Source organism: Lissotriton vulgaris, unplaced genomic scaffold (assembly GCF_964263255.1).
Source record: "Lissotriton vulgaris unplaced genomic scaffold, aLisVul1.2 SCAFFOLD_672, whole genome shotgun sequence".
Classification (NCBI taxonomy): domain Eukaryota; kingdom Metazoa; phylum Chordata; class Amphibia; order Caudata; family Salamandridae; genus Lissotriton; species Lissotriton vulgaris.
Genome location: NW_028246945.1, coordinates 138,410 through 152,020, shown reverse-complemented (window position 1 = coordinate 152,020; position 13,611 = coordinate 138,410). Strand labels below are relative to the sequence as shown.

At 45.9% G+C, this 13,611-nt stretch overlaps 1 protein-coding gene across 1 annotated transcript in view; it reads left to right on the top strand.

Annotated features, from left to right (window-relative positions):
- LOC147665684 (autophagy-related protein 2 homolog A-like) overlaps positions 1-13,611 on the top strand; it is a gene marked incomplete at its 5' end in the record, with an annotated part of 884,401 nt that overhangs the window by 808,439 nt on the left and 62,351 nt on the right. Inside the window, one exon of the mRNA XM_086949597.1 lies at positions 9,987-10,157. Coding sequence (XP_086805723.1) covers positions 9,987-10,157 — 171 coding nt within the window. The remainder of the gene's footprint in view (positions 1-9,986; positions 10,158-13,611) is intronic.

Here is a 13,611-nt window from a genome sequence, read left to right as displayed (position 1 = left end):
CTAAAAATAGACCTCTGCCCTACCATCTTGATGGCCGAATAATAAGTGTCCGGAGGGTGGGATGTCTTGGACCCCTTAAAAAAGACATCTTGGGCGATTTAATCCTGATACGATTTAGGAGCAGATACATTGTGCCATACATGCAGACATGGCTATCTCAAAACGGTGATGGTCTTATTTCTACCTGGAATCTACATGACTTTTACCCTAATATGCTTTCGCCTAGCTCCCGGGGCATTGACAACAACCCAGTGGGTAGAGGAACCCATTTAAGTAATGGCAGTAGCTTTTCAGTGGCTTTTAATTGTCCCAAACCGTCGTACAACAGTTTTATGTATTGTAACTACTAAATCTTTCAGAACACTGTTACCTACAACGTTACCTAAAGGTTGTGCAAAGCATGCTTAATCTTTTAAATGTGCAATTTAAAGCCATTATGAGGTTAATTTTAAAATGTTTTTTAAATGTATTATATTATTTGTCTGTATGCTTTTATGATTTTAAACCTAAAATCGAATAAAGCTTTTTTGATTTGATTTGAACATCTATTATATCAAGTAAAACCTCCAACAAAATTTTGATGAAAATGTGCAAAGGGATGTATTGATTAAGTGCCATGCAGAGGGTTGATAATCTTAGAAGACATTATAAATTAAGTGTAGTCCATAGTACCTTTGTACAATGTTGAACATTCACTTGTATATTTCCTTTCATAGTAGGCCAATTTGGCGTTCAGTGAAATTTCTGTTTGCAGAGAACTTCCACAAAGCCTTGCTGTGTTGTTGTAAATGCATGTACCCTGTGACGTAAAGTATTTACCACAGTTTGCACCACCCCCCTCCACTCCCCCTCCTCCACACGCTAAGCGTGCTTGCCTACTGGAATGGGAAAAAAATCAGGAAATCATAGAGAAATAGTATAAAGTATGTCTATATCGATTTAGGACGGTATAGTGATAACTTTTATGCTTCACCAGATGGAAGATAATTACTAAAATGCCTTTACAACCTAGAAGGTAGTAACTAGGGCAGGGAGGCACAGGAGGCAGAGGTTTATGGGAGAGAAGACACAGCATAGATGCACAGGAGACAGGTGGATGAAAGAGATGCACAGGAGACTGATGGAATAGAAACAAGGGAGACAGAGACAGATCGATGAAGGAACGAGAAATAGAGTGAGGGCGATAGATAGATAGATAGAGTGAGGGCGATCGATAGAGTGATGGCGATAAATAGAGTGAGTGAGATAGATAGACAGATAAAGTGTATTTATGTTGCATTGAGTAGAGTGTAAGTATGAGGTGTGTAATTATATGGCACTGAGTGGTATTATGTGGAGTGTATTTCCGTTGTATTCAGAAGAGTGTAATTATGTGACACTGAGTGGTAATATGGGGAGTGTATGTTGTATTCAGTAGAGTGTAATTTTGTGGCGTGTAATTATGTGGCACTGAGTGGTATTTGGAGTTTATGTTGCATTGAGTGCAGTGTAATTATGCTGCATATAATTATGTGGTACTGAGTGGTATTGTGTGGAGTGTGTGTTGCATTCAGTAGAGTGTAATTATATGGTGTGTAATTATGTGGCTCTGAGTGGTATTTGGAGTGTATGTTGCATTGAGTGCAGTGTAATTATGTGGTGTGTAATTATGTGCCACTGATTGGTATTTGGAGTGTATGTTACATTGAGTGCTGTGTAATTATGTGGCGTGCAATTATATGGCACTGAGTGGGATTTGGAGTGTATGTTGCATTGAGTGCAGTGTAGTTATGTGGGGTGTAATTATGTGGCACTGAGTGGTATTTGGAGTGTATGTTGCATTGAGTGCAGTGTAATTATGTAGCATATAATTATATGGCACTGAGTGGTAGTGTTTGGAGTGTATGTTGCATTGAGCTCAGTGTAATTATGTAGCATATAATTATGTGACACTGAGTGGTATTGTGTGGAGTGTGTGTTGCATTCAGTAGAGTGTAATTATGTGGTGTGTAATTATCTGGCACTGATTGGCATTTGGAGTGTCTGTTGCATTAAGTGCAGTGTAATTATGTTTCATATAAATATTTGGCACTGAGTGGTATTATGGGAAGGTTATGTTGTATTCAGTAGAGTGTAATTGTGTGGCGTGTTTTTATGTGGCACTGAGTGTTATTATTTGGAGTGTATGTTGCATTGAGTGCAGTGTAATTATGTAGCATATAATTAAATGGCACTGGATGGTATTATGTGGAGTGTATTTATGTTGCATTGAGTAGAGTGTGATTATGTAGCGTGTAATTATGTGGCACTGAGTGGTATTATGATGAGTGTATGTTGTATTCAGTAGAGTGTAATGGTGTGGGGTCTAATTATGTGGCACTGAGTGGTATTGTTTGGAGTGTATGTTGCATTGAGTGCAGTGTAATTACGTAGCATATAATTATGTGGCACTGAGTGGTATTGTGTGGAGTGTGTGTTGCATTCAGTAGAGTGTAATTATGTGGTGTGTAATTATGTGGCACTGAGTGGTATTTGGAGTGTATGTTGCATTGAGTGCAGTGTAATTATGTGGAGTGTAATTATGTGGTACTGAGTGGTATTTGGAGTGTGTGTTGCATTGAGTGCAGTGTAATTATGTGAGTAGTATCCTATCAGTATTTATCCATATTTGTTTTGTGAATAAATGAAGGTGTAATTTGTATATTTCCGCAATTATTTATTCAATGAATGTGCACTTATACTTTGCTGCATGCCGGGTTTAGCTTTTTACAAAGCCCCAAAAAATAGCACCCACATGAAAATATTAGCATTATAGCATAGGTTTATATTAAAGCATGCACACATTTAAGGAAATCACATACTTTTTTTTTTAACTCCCCCATGCTGTCAAACCGAATAGCTAATGATATAGAATTAGTGAATGACAGCATGGGAGTCAATCCAAAGTTTGTTGCCATAAAATATGCTCTTTCCCTTTAAGAGCTTCAAACCAGACTACACAGCCAGCCCCACAAATGACGTCACGGTCACATGACCGGCTTTGCTCATTTCAGCTTCCACATTGTACCCGTTCAACAGCATTCGGGCTGCGGAAGTGCTACATGCAGGTCGCGTGAGGGTTGTCGCCGAATTTGAAGTAAGTCTCTGCGCACACCAACCTGGATACGCATTGCCTTACGTTAAGCTACCCGCGATTAGCGCGCTGTTTGAGAGGATTTTTTTAAAGAGACTGTTGCACCGGGTAATTTCCCTACAAACCGCACGGCGTGAGCACAGGGATCTCGGGTCATCAACCTGGGGCCCGGTGCCGCACCTGATTTATACAAAACCAACATACAGTTGCCTAGGACCTTTTTAAACACCGAGAATCGTGCTGACAGCATAATTCTGCTGCAAGAGCATTTTACTGTTCGGATACTGGGTGGAGTTTTTACAGCATGATCTGTTGGGATATCCCTTTATCACCCAATACACTGACTATGCAAAGTATCGGGGTCTACAATAACAGCATTTTAATACTTAGAAATAATACTATTGCTATGTTTTTCTTGTCACTGAAAAGAATAGATTTGGCGTGAAGGTTTCCCCTGCCGCGAGGCCAAAGAAGTGAGGCTGACTTTGTCCACAAGTAAGCCTCTCTATGACCATTACAGTTTTCCATGCTAAAGTGGCCGTTCCTCCCGGATACGGCAAACACTCTTCTGAGTGTTTAGGAACAAGCACTTAACAACCAGGCTTCCCTATAGGACCAGCATTATTAATGAATTTTACTGTCCTGATTGAGCACTGGTATTTCGAAATAATTTTGATATAACTATGTCACGGATAATGCATGAAATACGCATGACATATGGTACAAGTGATAAAGCTCACCATTGCGCTGTCTGAAATGCCCTCTGGCACACACCATAGACGGCACCACTGGAGATTCATAGGAAAAATGATGATTGAGCCACTACCCACGGATACAAGTTGAATTAATACCTGGCACCAGGATAGTGGGAAGCAATTTGCAGATTTCGTTTTTGCTTTGTGTTGCATATCTTTTGTCTTTCCACAGGTTTTTGGACGCTTGGAAATTCCAGGGTGTCCACACAAACCGTGAATTTGTTTCCAGTAAAACACACACCCCGAGGTTTGGATACACCTTAGCGTGTGTATACCGCCCGGGGTTATTCCTTTTTCTAAGGTCCTGATGAAAGCTCGGCTGATTTAGCCATTATGAGCAGAAACATGTCGACCTATTTTTCACACTAAGGACACAATTGGTTCAATTTTAAAACCTTTTTGGCGTCCGCCCCACCTGTTTTTAACGAACGCATTCTGATCTTTATTAAAAGAAAAATTTCGGATTCAGGCTGCTTTCTTTGAATTTATCACATATCACCACCCTAAGACACAAAAAACCAGCTCCGCTGTAATAACAGGCGTTGTAGCACACCAGGGAGACATTCGGTGTTCCCGGTGGGAACCCCACGATGAAGCATGTCACCGACCAGGTCGGTGAGTGAGGGTTCTTTTTACTAAACAATAGTTTTTTTCCTCACTAACCCTTTCTTTCCCCCAGTTTGCATTTGTGGGTGTAACCACTAACTTTATCTCGGTTTACATCCTTGCTCACTCTTTTGTTGTTTAAATAGTCAATCCAAAGATACACAATTTTCTGTATTGTTCCACTTTAAAAAAAAAATACAGATTGTAAACACAATGATTTCTGTCAGTATTTTACGGTAAAAATCAGTAAAAATGGAAAACTGGGAGCCTTTTGCATAACGATGCGAACCGTGATAGCATTGTGAAAGTGGAAATGCGTGTCAAGCTATATGCCATCGAGCTTATTAGCTTGTTGTTCAAACTGTCATTAGCGTCTGCTGTTAATATCCTCATTCAAGATGGCGGCCTTTTTTAACCTGTTTGAACGGAGTGCTTCCACAAATGTCTTCCGATTAAAGTACGGTAATACTTCCATCTCAGTAAGGGAACTCAGCCCGTTCCAAGATGGCACAATTTGGCAAGACTGGCGGCTGTGACCTGAGCATTGAAACACTCACTGAGCGAGTGCACGGGCATCTGAATAGTGCTTTCTCTGGATGATTTGCTGAGCGCGCCCCACCTGTGCAGCTACCTTCGAATCATGGACGTATTCTCTGTGTATGAAGGACTTTTCTCGTGGTGTTACAACTTGATGGAAACCGGAACCTTTATTTCCGGGGGATTGTTGTGTGAGTCGCACTGCTTCCTGTCCACCCAACCACATGTGTTAGGACGGGAGAAGGCAACCGTTTTGAGTGCTCATTAAGGAATGAAAGTCTACTTTTGTCAGTAAGCGGTGACTATTTGGAACGCCTTGTTGGTGCCATGGCAAAACAAGCTCTCTGCATTGCGTGGTGGGGGGGGGGGGGGGGGGGTGGGGTAGCGATATGGGTGCTTGTAATGCGGGTCACGTTAGGAACAAGCTCTCGGCATTGCGTGGCGGGAGGGTGGGTAGCGGTATGGGTGCTTGTTCACGAGAGCAAGGCCAGCAAGTTCGGGAGCGCATTCCTTTGAAGTCTGATGGGGACATCAAAGGAAAGGTGGGAGGGACCGAGAAGACCAGCAGAGCGCGTGAATGGGAAGGGCGGCCGTGGGAGTGTAAGTAGGAGAGTGGTGGTGTGCGATGTGCACGCGGGGGAGCGGCAGCTTTTGAAGTGTGATTGGGGGTGCACAGACAAATGGTGGTGTGTGACGTGGCTGGCCTCGTGCACGCGCCTGTCTCACATGAACTGTGTCTAATCCGCCGTTTTTGTAGACTGTTCTTTTGCCCTTACTATAATCTCGCCAGCAATTCGCAAGCGCATTGGCAGGCGAGACCTAAAAACAAGTCACCAACACCATTCAAGGGCCCGGCGTCCAACATTGACAAATTTGCCGACTCCGTACTTTACAGATTCAAAACAAAGAACTTTGTTCATAGATCCAAACACGGGCAAAGTAATCACCAAGCCTCCAAAGAAGAGGAAATTGGACACTGCCGACAGACCTCCAATTCCTCAAAATAGACAGGACATGGGTACTAACACTACCCTATCTCCTACTCCTTCTCCACCTCTTCTATGGGTTTCTCCACCACATTCCCCACTTAAACCTCAATTTTCACATCATGATGATGACACAGGTGGGGGTGAGGGGGATGATGATGGTGATAATACCATCCCAGACGATGTAAACCCTTGGGATGACTATGATAATGATCCCGACCCACATAATGATCCGGATCTATATCCATCTAAGCCATTACCACAGGATGATAACACTGGGTTTGTACAACTCATTCACAGAGCTGCACAATACCACAGGGTCCCTTTACATTCTGACCCTTTAGGTGAGGATTTCCTCTTGGAGACTCTCACACCATCACAAGAAACATGCACCCTACCTATGTTAAAGGGTATAATAAAACATGCCCAAGATGTGTTTAAAGATCCCGTCAGTCAGGGTTCTTAACGCATAAAAAGACAAAAAATATTGGGCAGCTCTCAGCGACCCAATCTTTATTAAAGGGCAGGTTCACCTAGATTCCCTGGTGGTAACTAGTGTACGCAAAAGGGCGAACTCGCAAACTTCAGGCGATGCCCCTCCTCCAGATAAATAGTCAAAATTAATAGACACATCAGGCAAACGCATTGCATTGCAGCCTGCTATTTATTGGAGGATTGCCAATACTCAAGTATTACTGGCCACCGAGATCATCTGCGGCGTACCCCAAGGCTCATCGCTCAGCTCTCTTCAATATCTACATGAGCCCCCTCACCACTATCGTACGCAAACACAACCTCAACATCATCTCATACGCTGACGACACCCAGCTGATATTCTCCCTCACCAAAGACCCAGCCACCGGAAAACTCAACCTCCAGGAAGGAATGAAAAACGTTGCTGAATGGATGAAACTCAGCCGTCTGAAACTGAACTTAGACAAGACGGAGGTCCTCATCCTCGGACCATCCCCATCTGCCTGGGACGACTCCTGGTGGCCCACAGAACTGGGCACCGCACCGACACCCACTGACCATACACGCAACCTGGGATTCATCCTGGACTCCTCTCTCACGATGACCAAGCAAGTCAACGCCATCTCATCTTCATGCTTCAACACCCTGCGCATGCTCCATAAGATCTTCCGATGGATCCCTACCGGAACTAGAAAAACGGTCACCCAGGCCCTTGTCACCAGCCGACTAGACTACGGGAACGCCCTATACGCTGGGACCACAATCAAACTTCAGAAAAGACTCCAACGCATACAGAGCGCATCCGCACGAATCATCCTCTACATACCCCACCACAGCCACATATCGGCCCACCTGAGAGACCTGCACTGGCTCCCCGTCAACAAAAGTATCACGTTCAGGCTCCTCAACCATGCACACAAAGCTCTCCACTATATAGGGCCTGTATACCTCAACAACCGCCTCAAGTTCTACACTCCAACACGCAAACTTCGCTCTGCCAGCCTCGCCACCGTCCCACGGATCCGCAGAACTACAGCCGGAGGAAGATCATTCTCCTACCTGGCGGCCAAAACGTGGAACTACCTCCCCGCCTACCTACGACTGACCCAGGACCACATCACATTCAGGAAACACCTCAAGACCCCCCCCCCCCCAGCGCCTTGAGACCCCCACAGGTGAGTAGCGTGCTCTACAAGTGTATTGATTGATTGATTGAAGGTATGACAGGGCTTACTATGATGAGCTTGAAAAGCTCATGGAGCACCTGCCAGACCAATATAAACAAAAAACAAACAACCTTATCCACGAGGGAAAAATCATTACACACACATAAATAAAATGTGCGTGACACTGCATCTCGCCTAGTAAATACTGGGTTGTTGCTATGTAGACATGCTTGGCTCCGGTTGTCCGGATGCAAGCAGGAGGTCCAAACTGCTATTCTTGACCAGGAACATCTTTTCGGGACTGCTATAGACACATCCCTGGAAAAGATTAAATAAGATACAGAAATGCTAAATCTTTGGGAGCATTGCAGTTCTCTACCCCTAGAGGTTCTTTTCGCCGCTCATTTTATAGAGGTGGCTCAAAAAATGTTGGTACAGAACAGCCCTCTTCCTCTTTCAAAAGCCCCACTCAAACCCCCTCTTTTTGCTATACACCAAAAAGCAAAATGCCCAGCTTTCGCGTACAGGAAAACACACCCATTGTCCAAAGGCATTGCAATATGGATGAACTAGTCAGGCAAATTTGCTTACGCTTTTATGCCACTCCCACTCATTCAGTTAGTTGTTCGGAAACTCAAACAGCATTCCCTCACACTGATCCTGGTTACTCCAACATGGGGCCGACAAACATGGTTTACATCCCTACAGGAAATATCAGTAGTTCCTCATCAAAAGTTACGCCTCTCACCCAAGCTTCTCACTCAGAACCATGGAGAGATAAGGCACCCAGATCCCAATCAACTCAACCATGCGATCTGGCTCCTGAAGTCTTAGTGTTTTGCTACCTCAATCTTCCACCAGAGTGCATGAATATCATTAAAGAAGCTAGACACCCTACCACTAGAGCATGCTATGCAGCAAAATGGAAGTGTTTGCCATTTATTGTGGACACAATAAAATCAACCCGCTAGATGCTTCCATTTCAAACATCATAAGTTACCATTGTGTTTACAAAAATGTAACCTAGCATACACTTCTATCAAGTTTCACCTAGCTGCAATAGCAGCCTATCTACAAAACAGGCAACACCTGTCTTTGTTTAGAGTACCTGCCATCAAAGCCTTCATGGAAGGACTCAAAAGGATAATACCACCTAGAGTTCCACCCTCTCCAGTTTGGAACCTAAACATAGTCCTTACCAGACTCATGGGTCCCCCTTTTAAACCTCTTCACAAATGCGAACTACAGTTCCTCACTTGGAAGGTGGCTTTTCTGGTCGACATCACATCTCTCAGGATGAGAGAACTCCAAGCACTAACCATAAAAGAACCATTTTTAGAAATGCATGATAACAAAGTGGTTCCTAGGACAAATCCTACATTTTTACCAAAAAAATCCATCTCAATCAGTCTGTTGAACTTCCAGTGTTCTTCCATCAGCCAGACTCGGTAGCAGAAAGAGTTCTTCACACGCTAAACGTTAAAAGAGCACTACTATACTACATTGACAGAACAAAATCCTTTAGAAAGACCAAACAATTGTTTGGCTTTCTCCCCACCTCATAAAGGCAATCCCATTTCAAAAACAGGAATTGCAAGGTGGATTGTTAAATGCATATAGTTATCCTATACTAAAGCTAAACGTAATTTAACCGTTCCCCCTTAGAGCTCATTGCATTCGCAAACTAAGGACTTCCATGGCCTTCTTAGAGAACATTCCCCTAGATGACATATGCAAAGCAGCAACTTGGTCTACACCACACACCTTCACAAAATATTATTGTGTAGATGTACAGGCAAAACAATAAGCTAGTATGGGCCAGGCTGTATTAAAAACACCTTTTCAAACTACTGCAACAGATACGGGTTTAGTAACAAACAACATGGTCAAGTTATGCTGCCTCTCAGTGCTTAAGGTGGGGAAGCGGAATGGTTGTATAGATAAGAGAGGCAGACTAGATTAATATGTACTTTGTTTTCAGGGAGGAAACCAGGCCAGTGTTGCTATTGTTTGCACAAAGAGTTTATAGCATTCAGAATTAAAGCCTGTTATAGTGTTTTTAGAACACGGTTACATAGAATGCCAGAACCCACTATAAGTACGTGAGCTGATCAAGCAGGCAATTGGAAAGTTAAACATGACTGGTTAAAAATGAATGTAAATTAATTTGTGATGAAGGTTACTACAGAATTTAGTGGACTTCTCTATAACAGTTGTGCATCGTCTGACTTTTCATCATCATTGCAATCTGTCATGACCAGTAGATTGTGAGGTCATATTTTTTAGCAGTGTAAAGGCACTCTACCTCTAAATGCTTGTGTAATGGACATGCTTCTGTTTTTCTACTCAGACACAACCCCTCTTCGAGCTCCGCTGCTCCAATAATGTGGTACATCTACACACCTGTGCGGATTCCTGCGCCATGTTGGCCAACCTCATGCAGTATGTGATGAGCAACGGAGACCTCCACCCACCACCAAAGCAGGACAGCCCAACAGAGATCGCTGGACAGAAGTTACAGGTATGACACCTTCACTATGTTTTGTAATTGGGCATGCACCTAACCAGCGAATGCGCTCATGGGAGTGTAGCATTTGGCCTTACTGCAGTACTCCGTGGTAAAAGATTTAATGTGCCAAAAGTCTTCAAACAGAAGTTCTTCCTGTTTTACCTAGTAACTTAATTCAATAAATCTATCTTTCTCGAATACATGAGTTGCATCTGATTTAGTATGTAGTAGTGATAACTAGATAAGGTATGTTAATAGGGTGTGTTGAGATTTGCACAATGGGCTTGTTAGAAAATCACATGATGTGCGTATCCGAACTGTTAATCATTAGTATGTTTTAAATAGGAATTATTGGACGTTGATATGAAACCTCAATCTGTAATTAAAAATAACATGGAATCCAGAACTGATACCATGAATGCAGCCATTTTTAAAGGTACATAGACTCTAATGAGCTCTATATAGAGTATATCTGAAAGAGACTGTTGGTTATACAGTCCTTACCTTAGAATTACCCCCATGCGTCAGACTGGGTCCGGATATTTTTCTTTAGCAGTATCCCTGCGTGTCAGTAGTTGGCTTCAGTCGACTCCACGTCGTTGTTGGGGTCATGTTTGCCGGAATGACGTCGCGGTGTCTACTTAGACACTGCCTCTGCGCACTGACGTCAGTTCTTTCTTTCTCCGCACCTGGCTTGCACAGATCCGGAGAGAGCTACACCTTTAGTCATTTTTTACCTACTTTTTTTCTCAACTTTTGTCGAATTGTTTTTGAGTCTTCTGACTCCTGGTGTATGAGGGCGAGTACTGTAACCGCCTGATGTTGGGGTGCCTGGAGCGCGACCGACTACGACCCGAATTCGTGCTCCGACTGCCGGATCATGAATCCGAAGTCTTCGTGGGAGCAGTTCCGAAAGCTGTTGGAGGCCCGGCAGTCGGCTCTGCGTCGTTCGAGGTCCTGGTCAAAAGGAAGGTGTCTGAACTGGTTGCGGCACCACCACCATCATTTGTCTTCGAGATCTTTGGGTAAGTCGTAGCGCCAGCAGTCCCACGTCGCATCACAATCTCCCCATCTGTCAGCCGATGCGACGTGGGACCCGGAGGATCAATGCTCTGTCTGCAGAGCCTGCTCCTGAGACGGCTCCAAGCTTCCCTCCTTTTCCCAGTGCCGGAGCTTCCCCTGTCCAGCTTTGAGCTTTCTACAAGGCGCTTCACAGCATCTTTGGGCATCCCTCAGCCCGTGCACCTTTGGGCCCCCCAGAATCGGTTGAGGGCCCTGGGATTTCGATGCTAGTGGCTCCAGCGCTGGAAGGCCCTCGAGGATCCAGGCCTGGATCCGATTGACACTGGTCGACCTCACAATATCTTCCCCGTTGCCCATCCTGATGACGATGCCCCCGGCGCTGGTTGAGCCCCCGAATGGCGCTGACTCCATCCTCACCCCGACTTGGAAACAGCGCCGGAGCAACGTCGGCACCAGGGAGGGAGGGCACTTTAGTGCCACTGTTTATCCCTGGTGTTCCTTTTAGGCCTGACTGGCAACCAAAGGAGGGTGAGGAAGACTGGGAGGGGTCATTGGACCCTTCAGCTGATCAACTTGATGAGCTGGACATGCAAGAAAACCTGGTTGACTCCAGTGGTCTGGATACCTCCCCAGACCTTAGCATGTTTTCTCCCCTACTGTGGCTATGGAGGAGGATGCATCATATGCAGTGGTGTTGAGTAGGGCGCCTGAGACCTTGGCCTGGAGCTTCCTACAGTGGCAGTCAGGTCTTCCTGACAGTGATGCTTCAACTGGCAGCGGCTTCTTCGGAACTCTTTCTGCCCTTCAATGAAGCACTCACGGATGTCCTTCTGAGCACTAGAACAAAGCCCATCACAGGGGCCCCTGTGGACAGGATGATTACCTGACACCACACCGCCCTGCCCCAGGCGACACACTTTTCCTCTCCAACACCCGACCCCTTAGAGCTTGGTGATCCAGGCCTTGTCCTTTAAAGGCGCATTCCCTACTGCTCCTCCAGATAGGGAGTCCTAGAAGCTGGACCATCTTGGGAAGATTATGTTTTCTTACTCCAGCTTAGCGCTGCAGTCTGGGAATACTGCATGACTCTCGTGCCATTATACCCATACAATGTGGAATACGGTTTGCAAGTGCTGCCACAGTGCCCGAGGGAAGCCTGGGCCATTCACACCCCCCTGCAGCAGCCTCCAAACCCTCCTTGTCTGACCTTTCAGGGCCACCAGAGGCCAGTGGGCAATAGGATTCGCCTTCACCTCCCTGCTGGCACATCACCACGTCGGACAGGTGGATTTTGCAGATATTCCGAAGTGGCTACTCCCTCCCCTTCGAGACTACCCCTCCCTCCATCTTTCCATTGCATGTCGGAGGCCTTTCTCCGCCAGGAAGTTGCAGCTCTCTTGGCCAATGGAGCTATCAAAAGGGTCCCTGTGACAGAAGTAGGTTGTGGTTGCTACTCCCACAACTTACTGGTACCCAAGAGGACAAAGGCCTGCGTCCTATCTTAGACCTCAGGGGCGTCAATCGCTTCCTCTGGAAGCAGAAGTTCAAGATGCTCACTATGGGGGGTTGTGGCCTGGCGTCTGCCAAGATGGCCGCATAAGAGAGGAGCTCCACTGAGGCCGGGGCAACAGCCCGGAATATCCTGCATTTATGCTGGGTTACAGCGCTGATAAAGTGTGCACATATGCTGGAAACACTCCGCTGCTGAATGTGGCTTTGTCCCGCTCCCTATGCCCGGAGAATGGCAAGTTACACATCGAAGAAGTTTGGCGTGAAGACGTGAGCAGAGGCCTGTTGAGCGTCTGGGCGGAGCCCCGTGAGCACATAGCTATCTGAAGAAACAGGTTAATATTAGATTCCTTACCTTAGAATATCCCCAGGCGTAAGTCTGGATCCGGAAACTTTTGCGAAGCAGTACCCTTGCGCGACGGTAGGCGTCGTCTGCGGCTCCGCGTCCGTCGTCGGCGCCGGGATGACGTTACCGGAGTACTTAGACGCCGCCCTCGCGCGCTGACGTCAGTTCTTCTTTTTTCCGCGCCAGCAAGCGCCGATCCGGAAAAAAGTGGTACCCATAGTCAATTTTTGACTAACTTTTTCGATCCTTTTTGATCATTTTTCGAAGTCTTCTCGACTCCGAACGGTGCCGGTAGGGATGCCTGGATTTAAACCCTGTGAGGACTGCGACCGACTGATGTCGGTTACCGACCCTCACCGCTGGTGCCTTCACTGTCTCGGCTTCGACCACGAAGACAAGGCCTGCCCCGACTGCCGAGCCCTGACGTCGAAAGCTAGGCAGGAGCGGTCCCGCAAGCGGCTCGAGCTCCGGCAGTTGGCCCGGCGCCGCGAGAGGTCCCGGTCCGGTCGGAGGTCGAGGGACCGGTCGCGGGGTCGGAGCCATCATAGCTCCGGGAGTCACCATCGGTCTTCGGGCTCGAAGTCGTCA